The sequence below is a fragment of the Phytophthora ramorum genome (genome assembly GCF_020800215.1).
Source record: "Phytophthora ramorum isolate Pr-102 chromosome Unknown Phyram_PR-102_s0001, whole genome shotgun sequence".
Lineage (NCBI taxonomy): Eukaryota > Oomycota > Peronosporomycetes > Peronosporales > Peronosporaceae > Phytophthora > Phytophthora ramorum.
This window is the reverse complement of record NW_027150647.1, coordinates 4,685,149-4,702,907: the sequence shown is the minus strand read 5'-3', so window position 1 is coordinate 4,702,907 and position 17,759 is coordinate 4,685,149. Positions and strand designations below refer to the sequence as shown.

Here is a 17,759-nt window from a genome sequence, read left to right as displayed (position 1 = left end):
AATCCCGGCGGAAATCAGTTTTTTTGTCAACGCTGCGATAAACATGCTGGAACTGCTCAAGAGCGGGCTGAATGGAAAGAGGACCGAGAAGACTGAGAGCGTTCCGACGAGGACAGTAGCTGTCGTAGACTGAAAAAAAGGTGACGGGGAAGACTGCTTCGTACACGTTGCATGATACGTAGCCCGCCACACAAAAATATTCGTAGCATAGAGACCAGTACTAAAAAAACGGTGCTAAATCCCTCCGTCGATGGAGGGTCTACCCTATTAGCAAGCCTGCAGCTCAGTTTGAGCAGGTTTCTACTCTTCGTAGTCGGACGAGTCGTAGTAACCATCGTCGGATTCGGAGTTGGATTCGACAAAGGCCATGCGCACCCACGTTTCGCCCACCTCATCGTCTGACTCGTCATCATCATCGTCCGAGTCGTAGCCATATCGCGTGTCATGTGCATACTGTGCTTCAAACCGTTCCTCCAGTATCTCGGCGTACTCGTCCACATATTCGTCCTCGTTGTCGTCTGAATCCGAGTCCTCACCGCCGTCCGTGATGTAGTCTTGATTGCACTGGTATGCATCCCACACTTCCAGCACTGCCTGATCCCTCAGATACCATTCGTACTCTTCCTTGCAGCTGAAGCCCAGGGCTTCCCACTCGGGGGTGATTTCGGAGATGGTCGTCGACACTGAGGGTCACTGTAAAGCTGTGTTTTGTTCTCAAGGAAAAGCCAGATCAATTTTGTGCTCATGCCATGAAAAAAAAAAATTTCACTTGACATTCGTGGAGCCAAAGCCACCGCAGCCACGCCGAGTCGTGATGTGCTTTTTGTCCATGACGTAGGCCTCTGTCACCACGTACGGCTTGATAATGAGCTGCACCACACTCGCGGGCAGTGTGAGGTCAGGCATGCTCTCGTCCACCTTGATCAGAGCCACCTTCAGCGTGCCCGTGAAGCTCGGGTCGATGATGCCGACGTTGTTAGCCAGCATGTAGCCCGTCTTGCAGATGCTGCTACGTGAGACGATCTCTGCGTAGAAGCCCAGCGGTATTTCAACAGAGACGAAGGTCTCGAACATCGTGGTCAGCTTCGTGGGGCGCTTATAGACTCCCACCACCGTCAGGTCGTACCCGACATCAATGATGCGCTTGGAGGGCACCACGGCGCTCTCGTGTTCCAGATGGAACCCCTCCTGCGGCAGCGCGGTGTACTGGTACTGGCTGACGGCCTGCAGGAAGAGCGCGTTCATTTCCGGGTTATCATCACGGAGCTTGTAGAGCTCTTCCACGATGTTAATACCCTCGAGCGTCTCACCGTACCAGTTGAGGCTTTGGAATAAAGGTGATGGATCGCATGCTTGCTTTATATTTCAATTTGATGGTATTAATCAATTTGATCATTGGGACATGTTTGCGGTTTGCTTGCAGCGACAAAAAGGGTTACCCGTTACGTAAACGTTACGTAACCATCTCCTTCCCACCACTTTTCAATTTTCAAAAGTAAGTGATGGACGAGTTGAGGCGCCAAATCGCCCGCCTTGAAAGGCAGCTACAGGACTCGGAGCAGAGGGCCGCAAGTGCAACAGAGAGAGCTGTTAGGTTCGAGGAGCAGCTACGAAGCGCAGAGGTGAGGGAGGGCGTCGCGAGAGGCCAGCTGAGGGAAGTGAGAGATCAGCTGAGGGAAACGGAGGGCCGGCTAAGGGAGGCGGCACAGTTGTTGGAAACGCTTCCGGAGGCAAGAGGCCAGCTGAGGATGGCAAGAGATCAGCTGAGGGAAACGGAGGGCCGGCTAAGGGAGGCGACACAGTTGTTGGAAAAGAGGCTGCCACTGTAACAGTCTTGCGCCGAGGAAGGTCTTGCTTGGCGTGTCCGGCGTGCGGTCCTTGGGTAGGCAGGTGACGAGGTTGGTGGAGGGGTTGTTGCTATTGAAAGCAAATTGAGAAGTGATTGAGATTGAGCTGTTTGCTTTTACGGATGTCCTTGAGACCACTAGTGTACTACCCTAAAGCCTATCCTTCTCTAATCTCAGCTGCTATCTGTTCTACCAATGATCTTGTCTAAAATATCCACGTAGTTGTAGTTTCATCAAAAATCCAGTTCCCATACTGGATATTATCAAATCTTGATGATTTAGACCAATCAAATTAATGATTATCGGACGTATCAGATTCTTGTTCTTATCCTTGAATATCTTGCGCCATTCAGATATTGGTAGACATGCATACGAAAATTTATTGTTCAACCAGATTGGTTGTAGTTGCGGCAATACCTGCCGCTGACGGCAACTGCGTCACATGACCTCCCTTCAAGAAGACGCCTATTTTGAAAATGGCTTCGGTCGCTTCTTGGATTTCCAATAGAGGTCGATGAGCCCAGGAATCTGCTTTAGATTCTCAATGGGTTCCCAGGTTGCATCAGCTCTGAATTCACCTAGCCACCAAATCTTGTACTGCGGTTTTCCCTTGTACATGCGGTGATCAATCACCGCTTCAACGAGTTGTCCTTCGGTTCCATCGGCTAACACGACTTTGTTCACCTGCTGCCTTCGCTTTGGGTCCTTGCGATACGGTTTCAGCAATGATGTGTGGAACACAGGATGCAACTTTAATCCCTTCGATAATCCCAACTCATAGGAATCTTTTGAGATCTTCTTTATCACTGGAAAAGGTCCAATGTATCGTGGAGCGAGTTTCTTCGACTGGGCATACCCCTTGTGACGGATATCCAAATTCTTTCCGTCTAAAAGCACCATGTCGTTGACTTCGAAGTTCTGGACAAGTCTATTCTTGTCGTAATAATACTTCATACGCTCCTGCGCCTCGCTCATACGGTCTTGTGCGACCTTGAGTAGAGTCTCTTGCTGAAGTAAAAACTCTTGCGCTGTTTTCTCCAATTTCTTAAACTCCGGATCTGATGCCACATCGTCTGGCATGTAGGGGACATATCCTAGATCCGCTTCGAACGGCGACATTCGAATCGTGGAGTGTACACGTCGGTTGTAGGCAATTTCTGCCAAATGGAGATATTCATCCCAGTCATTTTGAGCTGGGTTGACGACACCTCGAAGATAATCTCCGATAAATCGATTTGTCCGTTCCGTTTGTCCATCTGTTTGGGGTCGGAAAGCCGATGACAAGTTGTGCTGCGTACCAAGCGCACTCACAATACTCTGCCAAAGTTTGGACGTAAACTTGGTGTCTCGATCGGATATAATGGTTTTGGGTAAACCGTGATCCTTTACATAATTCTTCATGAACACGTTAGCGATATCTGTGGTGTTGTCCGTTGTCTTCGTCGCAACGAACTTCGCTCGCTTTGTCAGCCGGTCAACGATTACCATAATCGCATCGCAACCTTTGGTGCTGACAGGCAGTGACACTACAAAATCCATTGAGATGTCTGTCCACCTACCCGAAGGTATGTCTAGTGGTTGAAGTAGTCCCGGCGGCTTGGTTTGTCTCGCCTTGTTGCGCTGACACATTTCACATGTGTTGACATAGCGCTGGATGTACTTCATCATCTTCGGCCAGTAGTATTTCTCGCGTACTGCCAAATAGGTCTTATAAAACCCTGGGTGTCCTGCTGCTACTGCATCGTGATTCTCGCAAATGACTCGATTCTTCAGATCTTCGTCATCAGGGATGTACAATCGTGGAGTCTGGTCTTCCGCAGTTTGATAGAAAAGAATGTCATCCTGTAAGGAGTATTTAGGCAATTCATCCCCTTGCTTCAGCTTCTTGATGATCCACTGTAGATCCTTGTTCCACGAATACATCGACTTCGCCGTTTGGGCCACTGTCACCTTGTTTGGTACAATCGTTGCCACAATTTCACGATTCTTGGCTGCTTCCAGTAGCTCTTGTAAGCTTACTTGAGCAGCTTTCAGTTCAAACTCTGGATTTCGTGACAATGCATCAGCCACGGTATTCGTTTCTCCGGGAATCCACTTGAACAAAGGCTGGAATTCAGCAAGCTCATTGAACCATCGTGCAACGCGTCGGTTTGTAGTCTTCTGAGTCAGAATCATCTCAATACTTTTGTGATCCGTTTCGACCGTAAACGGTCGGTCAAGAAGATACACACGCCATACTCGAAGAGCATGCATGATCGCGAGCAACTCCTGTTCTCGAACAGGGTAGTTTAGTTCTGCTGGCTTCATCTTCCGGCCAGTATACGCGATTGGATGCTCTAGCCCTCCCTCCTTTTGAAACAAGACTCCCCCGATTGCAAAATTCGAGGCGTCCATGCGAATACCAAAAGGTTTTGTGAAGTCAGGAAGGCCGAGAACTGGTGGTGAGGCTAACCGGCGTTTAAGCTCTTTGAAGCACTTGAGTTGATCGTCCGAGAGTTCAATAGTCTCTCGTGGACGCTTTCCCTTGATGCTGTCATGAAGTGGTCCTGCAAATTGTGCAAAGTCCTTACAGAATCTGGACACATAGACCGTAGTTCCTAAGAAGCTCTCCATTTGCTTCTTGGTCTTGGGAACAGGCCATTCTGCGATGATGCGAACCTTGTCTGGATCCATTCGGACTCCTTTTCGTCCGACGAAATCTCCTAGGCATGGAATCTCGTCCACACAGAACTGACACTTGGATAATTTGATGTAAAGTTGCTGTTCTTCACATCGCTTGAGCACACGATCTAAAGCTTCAAGGTGCTCTGCGACATCTTCGCTCGGGGTGAATACGTAGATGTCGTCAAAATAGATCCTCATCACGTCTCTTAAGTCCCTAAAGACTTTCTGTAAAAGACGGTTAAATGTTCCGGGACTACCACTGAGTCCCATTGGAGTAACGAGGTATTCAAATAGACCATCAGGGGTCGAAAAAGCTGTAAACGGTATGTCCGATTCACGTAGCTTAACTTGGTAGTAACCCCACAGTAGGTCCATGCACGAAAACCAATGACTGCCCGCCATGGCATCAAAGGTATCCTCCTTGCGCGGCATTGGTATAGCCGGCAAAATTGTCGCTAGATTTAGCTGACGATAGTCGTGCACAATGCGCCATCCAACAGGCTTCTTGACACAGAACGTCGGCGCGGAAAATGCAGACGTGCTTGGTCGAATAATGCCCGCTTGAACCATCTCTTTGGTCCAATCTTGAATTGTGATGCGCTGATCAGGGCTCTGGCGCCATTGTTTCACCGAAATAGGCGTGGTACCAGGCTGGAGAAGGATTTCGTGTTCGATCCCTTCTCGTACAGGAGGCGTCTCGTTTGGAAGTTCCGTGCGAAAAACAGTATCCGCATACTTGCGTAGTATATCATACGCTGGATTATCCTTAAGTGCCTCCCATCCTTGACTCTTAAAGCGTTCTGCCTTCTCAGAGTCATGCGGATTGATGACAAAGATTGCTTCAATGTCCTTGTCATGACGCAACATTCTTAGAAATTGTTGAGCTGAAATAAGTCGCGTCTTGCCATATTGGCCTTTGTGGCCATGCTGCCGATAGTGGTTGAAAATCTCGCGACTTTGGTCGATACGAGATCTGCGTTGTCCAGCGACTCTTCTAGCTGGGCGTTGCTTAGGCAGTCTTAGTTGAGCATCTTGCTCATCCTCCATCTTGATGCGTGGTGTGACCTGCCCTGTACTCCAGTCGATATCCGGGTTTTGCTCTCGCAGCCACATCATGCCCAGAATAACATCCTTGTTTTCTGGAACGGGCATGACTTGGAAGGTTCCCGACGTCAATGGGAAACCTGGTAGCTGCAGATTCATCTCCACGGTTCGACGCGGACGGTGTACCACTTGGTCATAACCAAGGTCGACCTGCATCAACTCGCCTTCGGTTACATCCAGCCCAAGCGTTTTCACCAATTCCTCAGATACGCCATTTAAGCTGCATCCATTATCAATGAAAATGGTGACGGATCTCTCTTGACCCGTTTCTTTGTACGCATGAGCCTCGGCTTCCAAGATAGCATACAGTGCGCCGCTGATGTACCTATTTGCTTCCTTACGTTTTGGAGCGGTACATTGCGGGGAAATGTGGCCAACTTTGCCACAGTTATTGCATGTAGCTGTTTTCGTCCAGTCATCATTCTTGTTCTTCTTCTTCTCGAATCGCTTTGGTTTCTGCGATGTCGGCTTGATTGAACGTTTACCGGATTCGGCCGGTGACTGCGATGACTTGGACGGAATGCGAGGTGGTTTACCCGAGTAATGTGCAAACTCGAAGTTAGAGGCAATCTCCATAGCGTCTTGAAGCGTACTCGGACTTTCTTCTTTGATTTTCTTCGCGGTTTCTTCCCGTAGTCCATTCTGGAAAAAGAAACGCTTCTCTAGTTCACTTATCTCTAATTCAGTTTGAGACAACAAGTCTTGGAACTTAGAGACATATTCGTGGATTGTTTCCTTTTGTTTTAAGTGAAACATCCGCTCGCGAAGATCATACTCGAAGTCCTTGGGTCGGAAACGTGTACGCAGTTGACGCTTGAACAGAGACCATGTTTGGTGAACGCTCATGCGCTCACAATCCGTGATAAAGGCACGGTACCAATTCAACACGGACTTGCCCAAGTTACTGGAGATTAGCGTCACAAAGTCTGACGAATCAGCTTCCATTATGTGACGCTTGTTGGCATAGTACTGTTCAGTAGCGAAGATCCATAGCTCAATGTCTTCGCCGTACTTTCCTTCATACACAGGAGGGTCCTTCTTCTTGTGTTCGCCTCTTGATGCAACGAGGAATTCAAAACGCTCGTTAGCCTGCTGCATTTGGGCTTGCATTTGGGCTTGCACCTGGGCTTGATATTGTTGTTGCTGCTGTGTAAGATACACTAGTAACTGCTGCATGGACATCGTATCGGGTCCATGACTTGATTGCGCAGCTGCTGCAGCGGGGGCGGCCGAATTTGCCTCATTATCGGCACTAGCCCCATTCGGTTGTGCTTGCGTGCGTGTTCTGGAACGTGTTGTCGGGCGTGTGGCTTCATTGTCACTCGGAGAGCTCATTCTGCTCTGTTGACGAGGTCTAGGGTTCGGGGACGGGCGCTCAGTTGCACGACCTCTTCTTTGGGTCATATCAACCGGACTTCTCAGCGCCGTCACTATATATACTACCGAAACCCTAAACTAAAGCCTTTGAAAATAAAACGGAACTGTCTAAATTCTTATTTACAGTCTACGTTTCTTGTAAAGTTGGACGGAGTGGTCGAATGTTCCTTCCAAAACCGTTTGGGTACGCTCGATAAGCTGTTTCAGCTGTTCCGAAAATTCGTGAACGACGTTCCTCGCACTTGAATTTTTACAATCCGGAATTTCGTTTCGGATGAGTTTGACAACCTTAAGTTGCTTTACCGTCGTTAACCACAGGTCCTTTCGAAGCTTATCAAGCTCCTTATGGCGATCGGTTAAGACCTTAGTGGTGTTGACGAACGGTTCTTCGGGCTCGCGAGTTTTTCGTTTACCCATGCAACAATGCACACTGAAACAGTTGCAGTAGCAATGGATGTAGATCAAGTAAGACCAAGTAGGTATACCGAAAGGAAGTTATTCTCCGTGTTTTCTGAGGCGGGACAGGGATTCACAAAGTGAAAGCACTAAACCGCGGACCCACAGAAGGAGTACCAATCGAGTAACCACACTGGTTCACAACCACACCGACTAGCCACTGAACGTAACGTTCGTGCTAAAAGACAACCCTTTCGCAACCTAGTGCTCCCCACGATGTGGCTCGCACTAATAGTCACAGGATACTCGCTTCCCACTATGTGGCCACAAGTACCCTAGCCTTGAACTCTTGAACTTGAACCGAAGCTTGAATCGAAGCTTGACACGGCAAGTGCTACTATGTAACAGTCTTGCGCCGAGGAAGGTCTTGCTTGGCGTGTCCGGCGTGCGGTCCTTGGGTAGGCAGGTGACGAGGTTGGTGGAGGGGTTGTTGCTATTGAAAGCAAATTGAGAAGTGATTGAGATTGAGCTGTTTGCTTTTACGGATGTCCTTGAGACCACTAGTGTACTACCCTAAAGCCTATCCTTCTCTAATCTCAGCTGCTATCTGTTCTACCAATGATCTTGTCTAAAATATCCACGTAGTTGTAGTTTCATCAAAAATCCAGTTCCCATACTGGATATTATCAAATCTTGATGATTTAGACCAATCAAATTAATGATTATCGGACGTATCAGATTCTTGTTCTTATCCTTGAATATCTTGCGCCATTCAGATATTGGTAGACATGCATACGAAAATTTATTGTTCAACCAGATTGGTTGTAGTTGCGGCAATACCTGCCGCTGACGGCAACTGCGTCACAGCCACCGCCCGCGAAGCTGCTGCCAACGCACGCGAAGCTGTTACGCACCAAGACGCCCGCTACTTTGCCCAGTATGGAATTCAAGCAAATGCGAAGTTGCTTGAGATGCATGAACGTTGGAACAGCAGTCACGGCCGGTCCATTGAGAACCCTCAATTCGCCAGCAAACGGCCGGTTGCTGCATTGCTCGACGCTTCGCGCTCAGGACTGGTGCGCAGACGCCACAAGCTCCCATCGACTGAGTACCCAAGGGTTTTTAAAATTGTCGAGGGTCAAGAGCACAACCACGTACGAAATGAATTGAAGAAGCTGCGCAAGGAGAACTGTGAAGTGCTGGTTCCTTCGACGTACTACCCGAACGGAATCACATTGCGCGACAGCGTCCGCAAACGGCTCGGCGACTGGACTCAACAACAACTGGATGTACGTATCAGCTATTGCTGTTTTGAGTCTGTCTCCGTTTGCTAATTGAATCACCGTCAGTGCAGCAAATTGAAATCGTTGAAGAAGAAGTCAGCGAGTATGTCCGCTACGGAGTCTTCGCATTTCGCGTCGAGCGGCGCGAGCTCCGCAACCGCAGCATCGTCGTCTTCTTGCGCGAGATTGTCGAAGACCTCCTCAAAACGCCCGACAACGACCTCCGGCCTCTCACAGAAGAAGCGTTCGTCCCGCGCGCGGAGCCCTATGCAGCCTCGCCTTGAAGCGCCCAAGAGGAAGAAGACGCGAGTGATCGATTTGACATCAACAATGTGAATTGCTGCCCAAGAATGATCAGTGGGCGGGTGCAGCCGCATAATAGCTGTCGAGTTTCGCGTCGAACAGCGGCGAATACGAAACCGTGATTCCGCAGTACGGCGTATGAACTTTGGAGTTATCTGTGACCTTATACGCGCCCAGTTCTACCGCTTCGTGCAGGAGGAAACCGAAGTTGTTCCAAAAGAGCGTGTCGTGGCCGAACGAGGTTGTGAAGATATGCGCCAGCTCATGGATCATCACGAACTTCAGTGTGTTGAAGTCTCGGTCAATCTGGTTATTCTGGGTCGGGTCACGTACGCATACGGCGAAGATGTCACCCTTGTCGATCACGTAGGAGGTGTCCCCGCCCGACCGCGAAGGGATGTTCTCCTCGAGGCTGGCCGTGCGGAAGTTCCTCTTCAGCGACATGATTCCGTTCCGCACCAGCTTGCGCTTGTCCGGGCGGATGCGCTCCAGGCCCTGAGGGTCTTCGATGTACTTCTGATGCAGCCGAGCGATCAGAGAGAGCGCAAGTGTATTTAGCTCGTCCAGCGTTTCCGCCGCAACCGTCGGCTGCTTCAGGTCCTCATGCACTTTGTACCAATTACTCCCTCCACGCATGCGCTCAAACGCCTCCTTCTCCTGCGGGGGCGTTACACACTTCCACGGCGGCGCCAGTAACAGAACCAATACGCCTAAGACCAGTAGCCAAAGCGGTTCGAGCGTAAGTCCGTACAGAGCGAGCGCGCCGCCCAGCGAAACTGCGCGATGCATGACTGGTGAGGTGAGCTGGTAGACTAATACAGCTAGGTGGGGGTATACTGGGATAAAGATTAGCTGACTGGTGTGCATTTGGTGTGGCACACTAAGTGATGTTACCCCAGCTGACTGGTGTGCACTTGGTGTGGCACACTAGGTGATGTTGCCCCTAGCTTATTTTTTTATCGATTCAAAATTGATCACCCGCTTCGAAAAGCCTCTCGTGAGCACGCCCTGCGACCACGAACTGTGTAGAGAGTGCCTCCTCAAGTTGGAGATCTGTCCGCTCTGCCGCGCGGACCTGTAAACGTGCCACGACCCTCCTGGCCTAGGAACAAAGAGGATATGGTGTAATGGTTAGCACTCTGGACTCTGAATCCAGCGATCCGGGTTCAAATCCCGGTAGGACCTCGTTTTGCACCGCTCCCGACGCCACAGCGTCTCTGCAGACACTCTGCTGCTGCGCACGCTTGTTGCCGTTCATGCAGCTTGTCGTGCGGGCGCGCTGCCGCTCCTCACGCCTCGTCAGGTCTCGCGCCGTCGGACACGCTGTCCGCAAGTGGTCGACGTCGTCGGACTCGAGGCAGCCGAAGCGGGTGACAGCCTGCTCACGCCAGCTGCTTGCAGCGCCGTCGATGGCGTCCACGCGCGGTATGCGTCCGCCAGGCGAGTAGCGAGCTCGCCGGCGTCGTTGTGGTCGCTGGAAACGACAAGGGCGAGCGCGACGATGGATATGCGGCGAGAGGTTCGTAGCGGAGATCGAGGCCGCCAGTGCAGCTGGGGGTATGGCTTGTGGCGGGACGGGATGGTGAGGGTGTGCGGTGGTGAGTGGGCGAGCGTTTGGCAGCGTGGAGGGCGTGTAGGAGCGGCAATTGTCGGTCCAAGGGGAGGGTCCGGGACGGTGTTTTGTGAGCTTTGTTGGACGCTCTTATGGTGTAATGGTTAGCACTCTGGACTTTGAATCCAGCGATCCGGGTTCAAATCCCGGTAGGAGCTTGTTTTTGTGCGCGTTGTGGTGCTTGCTGGCGTGGTTTTGCGTGCGTGCGGAGGTTGTGGGCGTTTTGCTGGTGCATGCGACGATGTGACGACGGAGCGGGTAAGAGTTGGAAGTGCTGGTCTTATAGCTGCATATTTCCCCCACAACGCTGTTCATTATGCTGATGCTGAACATTCGTTCGACAAAGATGCCGCCTACGCACTCAGGAATAATCCCAAAATGAACTCTGGGGGAGAGCATGGTATTGAGCGGCGGTAGTCTTGGAGGCTGAGAAAATTCTGAGCTCCCGAAACCATTATCTGCGCGAATCGTTGTGCACTTGAGTTCATCCACTTCCTATTGTTTTCCCCAATAGCGCTCATTTGTGCAATTTGCGAGTTTTGTACGCTGTTCTCTTAGGAATTATCTGTTATCCTTGTCATTCAAGCTGTGTCCCCATTATATCTTTCACTCGTACTTGTGCTTTCGTGTTTTGTGGGTGTAGCTAGTTGGGGCGGCAAGTGAAGTCAACGAGTGAAATGCGCCTGCCAAGCACCAGCTATTCAGTCATCGAACAAGTAAGCAGGGCTATAATGAAACAACTCCAAACTGAAAGGGAACACAACTAAGCCTGCACGTTGGTATCCGATGATGCCGTGTTTTGCCAGATTAGTGCCGTCTCATTTCGACTTTCGGCCAATCGTTTTCACCATTCGGTGTTCCAAGTCCACAATCATGGACGTGATCGTGCTGAGCGACAGCAGCGACGCGTCGTCGGAGAGCGAGACGTCTGCGTCGACGACCCCCGCGCAGTCCGTCGGCTACGCGGACGCAGTGGAGGCAGCGTTGGCGATGGCCGCCGCCTTAGGGTCCACAGAGAGCAGGAAAAAGAGCGAACCCAAGAAGAAGACGCCAGCGCCTCCGCTGCTGCCCAAATCCAAGATCAGGAGGCGGCCACGGCCAGCAGAGAAGACTCGAATGACGCCCAGTGCTCACAGGCGCCAGGACAGGGAGGTACATCGCTTTATCGAGACTCCTCGGTCATCCGGTAGGCCCAGCTCCAGTTCGAGCTCCGATTCCAGTTCAAGTTCGAGCTCAAGTTTGTCTCGAACGCAGGCGACTCGACGCCCTGCTAACGTCACTGCAGATAGGCTGGCTTGGCGCAATGGAGTGAACAGGCAGCGGGACTTGGAGACACAACGTACGAAGAGCCGACAACCGGTGGACGTGGTGGACTTGATGTCTTCCTCCTCCAGCTCGTCCGATTCTTCTGACAGCGGCTGCTCGCAATCGTCGTCCGAGTCTTCGGTGGCGTCGTCTGACGGTGGGTCGCGGACACTGACGCCCGCGAAGGACGGAAAGAAGCGGCTGGTGCTGAATGATCGTGCGTTGGGGAAGAGTGCGCCACGTCCACTTTCGTTTTCGGACCAACATGCTAAACGCACCGAGGCGTCAGGTCGTGTGCAGTGGGCATCGCACGCAGACAATCGAGCGAGCAAGGCGGGAGTGCCAGCGCATGGAGGCAAACGCAAACGGGTGGTGCCTCAAATGCGCCGAGAGTCTAATAGCGGGATCAAGCAAGCGCGAGCACCGGTGAAGGCAAAGAACACGAAATCTGCGTCGAACGGCAAACGGCCTCGAAACTCCGCGTCGACGGCTTCAGCTACGGCGACGAAGGATGCGCCATTATCGATTTCGTCGTCTTCAGCGTCGTCCTCACCTGCCTCATCACCGAGAACAGTGCCAGCACGAAAATCCGCGACGACACCGTCTGCTGCATCGCAGACAGCGAGTCGTGCCCGCGAAGGAGAGACCGACGCGTTTGGGCGTTATCGTTGCCGCAAAACAGTTTCCGCCAGCGCCAAGCCATCGGGCAAACGCAGGACCACCTCGCCGTCTCCGGCGTCTGCAGTTTCCCCGCCACCGTCGCCATCACCGAGAAAGAAGCGCCGAGTGTTGACTTATTTTAACACGGATAGTGTGGCGCTCAACGACATACAAGCTCAGGAGCGGGAGCTAGCTTGGATCCGATGGCAGCGCAAGCAGACGCAAACCCCATCTCGTCCCCCGAGAGTTGCTGATCAGAAACAGAAGACATGTCGTGATGTGATTGACGTAGACGACCACTCCGACGTGAACAGCGTTGGTCACTCCGAAGATGCAGAGGAGAATGGCGACCCCCATGATCAAATCATGACCAGAGTAAAATGTCCGGTCGCTGTCGAGGGGACCCGCAGCGCCGTGTCCAGTGATATGCTGTTTCACCCCACGTCGTATCGCGGCATTTATATCGATGAGGCTCCGTTGAACATTCTCTCGTTGCGCGGGTGCAGTGTGCCGTTTGAGTCAGATTGTAATCACCCGCTCACGTTCTATGGTATGGCAGAGCTGCCACTCGATGCAGTCACTTATTCAGTGGGGGTCTGTGCAGCCTTTTATACTGTCTTGGTGATTCACTAACTGGGTGTACTGTTGCGATTGTCGGTACAGATGATTCGGATACACTGGCACGTCAGTGCTCGATCCTGGAAAACTTCGGCAAGCCGACCAAGTGTATCTCGTCTATGTTTCCGAGCGAGGCTGCCAAGCCGCAGATTGAGGTTACTCGCGCAGTGAGCGTTCTAGTGACAGAGCAGCTCCCCATTATTCGTCGCTGCCATCGAAGAAAGGTGCGAGCGATATTGGCAGAGGCTCGCCAGAAGATCTCGAAATACCAAGCAGCGTTGAGAGACCAGAGGAGCTGCGGCCAGAAGGGTACGGATATGTGAAGACGCTGACTGCTTCTCCCTCAAGAGCTAGCTTGTTAACTTTGATATGTACTTGCTTCGATCCTGTTGTAGTGGTGTCACATCGACTGCCTCGCTCCGCCGTGGAGAAGCACGTCGTGCGGCAGCTCAAGACCGTACAGCACCTGAGTGCCGGAACCGTCTCATTTCAGATTGGTCGTGGCGACGGGTTTGTGCGAGAGAAATCTGTGTCGTCGCTGATACAGGTCAATCGCGTCGAGGAGATCCGGCCACTGCGAAAGTACACAACTAGCATCGGGTTGCGTGCCAACTATCGCGTCGAAGACGATCCGATCCTACGATACACGGCCACTACAAGGCCGAACGGGACGAGTGGTGTGGGCGAAGTGGCAAAGAAGTACGGGCTGCGGATGGGCGATGTGGCCGACGAAGAGGTGGTGGAGTGCGTGCTACGGCTGGTGGTTGGCTCACTTGGTGACTCGGAGCAGGTATTTCATGCGCTGAAGAGTGAACTCGAATTCTCTCAGGCGTACACGGCGTACAGTGAACTAAAGAAGTTGCATGACTCACGTCAACGTGCGGGGGACCGACTCGAGCGGGTGGAGGAGCTGAGCCTGGATGAAGAAAGCGAGGCTGGATCGGACGTGGCGACCATCATCAAGTTGATGGGGCAGTCGTCGTTGTCGAATGCCAGTCGCGCGAGATCCCTGCGCCAGCGTTTGCAACCGCCAATCCGCAACCTCGAGTCAAGCCTTGTGGACAACCTCGTGGACGGCGCGACGGCTGGAATGGCGGTGCTGGGTTTGCGCGCGACAAGCAGCTATGCTGAGCTGGCAGACGTGTACTGCGGCTCCTTCTGTCGGATGTGCTACAGATACGCTTGCCACGAGCACGGTGGTGACCATCCTTTGCCGACCAGGCGCGTGGATCCGGTGTACCCTCACAGCCAATTACCACTGCGTGTTGCTCCTGGTGACGTTTTCGCCGAAGATGCTGATATGTCGGATTCGTCGGACGACGACGTGTTTCACTTGCGCGGCGAAGAGAGTGGGGGCCTGGGACTTGCGCATGCTGCAGCAAGTGCGCGAAGCAGTGCGGGACGTGAAACAGGCGCATCGACACAAGCGGCAAGCGGCATAATGGGCGACGATGGCAGCGCGTCCCACCAGCAACGGCGGCAGCGGAAGCTGCTCGCTGATCCATCAGAATATATCGATGCATCGCACCTATCGCTGATGGCGGCGAAGATGCACTCGTTCCTATCGACGGATAGTGCGTGCAGCGAGCATTGCTGGAAGCGTGGCGAGGATGTTGGCAGCTCGAAGCAGCGCATGCCAGTATCAGCAGCCGAGTTGGGTGTGACCCGGAAGCTGCGGGAGACGATGGGCGACAACTCGTGCTTGCTGGCAGCCGTCGTCGGCTCGGTTTCCTGTATTGAGCTGCACGAACTGATTCGTGAGCAGACCAACGATGAGCATGGAGCGGCGGACGGTGCTGCAAGGTCGGGGCGCCGGATGCGCAACTGGAAGCACGGGCGGCGGTCTGGAGGGAGCAACCACGAGTTGCTGCAGAGGACTCGCAACCAGCGACTACAGGATCGAGGTACCGAGAACCACGAGTACAAGCCGTGCATGCATGAGGGCATGTGCGACTCGACGGGATGCTCCTGCATGAAGCGCGACCACATGTGCGAGAAGGCGTGCGCTTGCTCTCGAGACTGCCCGAATAGGTGCGTGCAGCAATCGGTGGCATCGTGGTCGTCTAGTTGGAAACCAATTACAGTGGGGATGCTCCCACCAAACCACTGGATGGTCCTGTCCTTGACGAATGGATTGGTTGGCTGACTTTGTGTATTCTGTGCTTTTCTATGACGATGCAGGTTTGAAGGATGTACGTGTCGCCGTGGCGAATGCCGGACCAATAATTGCCCGTGCTTCGCAGCGTTGCGCGAGTGTGACCCGGATGTGTGCTCATCGTGCGGGGCTAGCGAGGTGGCTGTAGTTGCGGCCGTTACCGACGGCAGGTGCGCGAAGTCGCCTTGTGGCAATGTGAATGTGATCCGTAGCAAACACGTTCGACTCGCCAGGAGCTTTTCGTCGATCCACGGCTACGGCATGTACGCACGCGAAGCGATTTCGGCGAATGAGTTTGTGTACGAGTACACAGGTGCCATGCTGTCTCAGGACGAGGCTGAGCGTCGTGGTCTGATTTATGACCATGCAGAAATGAGCTACTTGTTCGATTTGAACGAGGATGCGGTGCTGGACGCGCTGCGCAGCGGCAACAAGAGCAAGTTTATCAACCACGACAGCGAGTCTCCAAATTGCACGGCCAAGGTGGTTAGTGTATGTGGTGTACACCACATCACCATTTGGACACTCCGCGATATTGCGGTGGGCGAGGAGCTTGTCTTCAATTACGGGTACAAGAGAAGTGTTGGTCCTGACTGGAGTCAGCGTCGAGCGAATACGAAGGAGACGAGTTAAGGTACGTGTGATTGAATTCATGTCCAGATACATGACTCAGTCAAACTGTCTATAGATAGCTTATTCATTTGGTACGTGGTTACATGCTTACTATAGATATGTATGTCAACCTACTGTATCAGTGGTACTACTGACTGATGTTATGGTGTGATTATTATGGGGCAGGTAAATCTGGAAGGAATTTACACACAAACGCAAGCATTCAGTCCTTTCAGTTTGCGACTCCTTGAGCGGATTTGGTCGTATATACAGATCCACGTCCCGCAACTGGTCCACGCTAGATAACCAAGAGATTGTGTCTGACTGGGGCAGTACAATACAAACGCCCATGGTCTATACCGAGCGTGTCATCGGAGCGCGCTAGCAACCGTCCTAGTGACGAATGCAAGATTTATCAGCTGAAGGATGAGCGGATCTATGAAGATCAACATGACGATGATGAGGAACGTACCGTATCCCAGGCGCCATGAGCTGGATAGAACCAGGTTGATCGGCGACCTTAGCCATATGCGAGGAGTCGATCATGGCGATGAGCGTTCTGTGACAAGCGTACAAAAGTCGACGCAGAAGAAGTGCGTCGTGAGTGCATACGATCGTTAAACAACTAGTGTGCACATCGCAACTAATAGAAACGGCCAATACCTAGGATATAGGTACAAAACAGTATAGTATATAAGATAATAGAAAGTACGTGGAAACGTTTGCTTGAAACCATAGTTTAGCACCCAAACCCGCTCCCCACACAATTATTGGCTATATTTGGGTGACAGTGTCAAACCCTGGTTGGCTCTCCGCGAATAGTCACAACCGGGCAGATTTGGTTTTCTAAAAAACTGTAGAAGTCACCCAAGATGTATTTCCGGCTTCTAGACCCGAACGGATAGTCTTGGCCCTTGCTCCAGCTAGAGCGTGTGTTGTCAGCAAACAAACTGTAGTTTTGGTCGGTAAGATGAAGGTCCCGGGACGATGATCTCGAATCCCAGATACCCATTTTTTGTCACTGAATGATAATCGAAAAGAGTCACACTAAAGAGTCGTCTAATGAGGATATCTCAGCTGAAATGTGCTTAAAAATATTTGAATGCCTTATGCCGTGCATTTAATTGCGGATCCCATGTGATGTATCCGATCCGAATAGTTTTTATTAAAGCTCAAATTACTCCATTAATCACAACCGACAAGCGTGTATCTATATGATGGCACCGTTATTCCGTATTTCCCATTTTACACTCTCTTCAAGCATTGCTCCGAAACTGTTTTCGGTATGCGTTTATTACCCCACAACGGCATCAGTGTGGACACCAGTGCAAATCTTTTCCCATCGACCTTACTCGCCTCCTTTCACACGATGTAAATTTCTGGCCGGCAATCACACGGCTTGGATGCGGATAGATACCCGTCTTCGCTATAGTTGCCTGGTACAGCCACACCTAACCAATTCTGTCAGTGCGTGCATCAAGACTCGGCCGATTTGATTGATTGGGTACTGAGCAATGTTGTTTTAGGCCGCTCGTGGTGTTGCATTCCGCGATCAAGACACCACAGATAATAAAACTGGGCTCGACTCAAACGTTTGCGCACTCGAAGGATTTCGCAACTGTCAGTTGTTATGTCAACCACCTACAGATCCGGCCCAAACGGATTGATGACCTTATCGGCCAGTTGCGGACGCCTATCCTGCGGACTCATCAACAGGCAACCTAAATCCTGGCTCGCAAACGTTATTTAAATCGTATGCACCGAAATCGAAATAATAACCATGAAGACGTACAATACGCCTCTAGTAGTCTTTGGCATGGTCA

The 17,759-nt window shown here is 51.7% G+C and overlaps 4 protein-coding genes across 4 annotated transcripts; 2 read left to right on the top strand and 2 right to left on the bottom strand.

The window, feature by feature from the left end:
* Positions 1–300: 300 nt before the first annotated feature.
* KRP23_1197 (Deoxyuridine 5'-triphosphate nucleotidohydrolase) lies at positions 301–1,245 on the bottom strand (the record flags this gene model as incomplete). The annotated part of the gene is made up of 2 exons (XM_067882398.1): positions 301–683; positions 795–1,245. 2 exons carry the CDS (start codon positions 1,243–1,245, stop codon positions 301–303), a joined length of 834 nt encoding a protein of 277 aa, XP_067751765.1.
* A 7,114-nt stretch (positions 1,246–8,359) lies between these two features.
* KRP23_1196 (uncharacterized protein) lies at positions 8,360–8,955 on the top strand (the record flags this gene model as incomplete). Its single annotated transcript, XM_067882387.1, has 2 exons — positions 8,360–8,677; positions 8,743–8,955. 2 exons carry the CDS (start codon positions 8,360–8,362, stop codon positions 8,953–8,955), a joined length of 531 nt encoding a protein of 176 aa, XP_067751764.1.
* A 70-nt stretch (positions 8,956–9,025) lies between these two features.
* On the bottom strand, positions 9,026–9,763 carry KRP23_1195 (uncharacterized protein; the record flags this gene model as incomplete). The annotated part of the gene is made up of 1 exon (XM_067882377.1): positions 9,026–9,763. The coding sequence occupies one exon, from the start codon at positions 9,761–9,763 to the stop codon at positions 9,026–9,028; it is 738 nt and encodes a 245-aa protein (XP_067751763.1).
* Positions 9,764–11,459: 1,696 nt separating this feature from the next.
* On the top strand, positions 11,460–15,957 carry KRP23_1194 (Histone-lysine N-methyltransferase EZH1; the record flags this gene model as incomplete). Its single annotated transcript, XM_067882366.1, has 5 exons — positions 11,460–11,772; positions 11,872–13,101; positions 13,215–13,478; positions 13,565–15,200; positions 15,351–15,957. 5 exons carry the CDS (start codon positions 11,460–11,462, stop codon positions 15,955–15,957), a joined length of 4,050 nt encoding a protein of 1,349 aa, XP_067751762.1.
* Between the last annotated feature and the right edge of the window lie 1,802 nt (positions 15,958–17,759).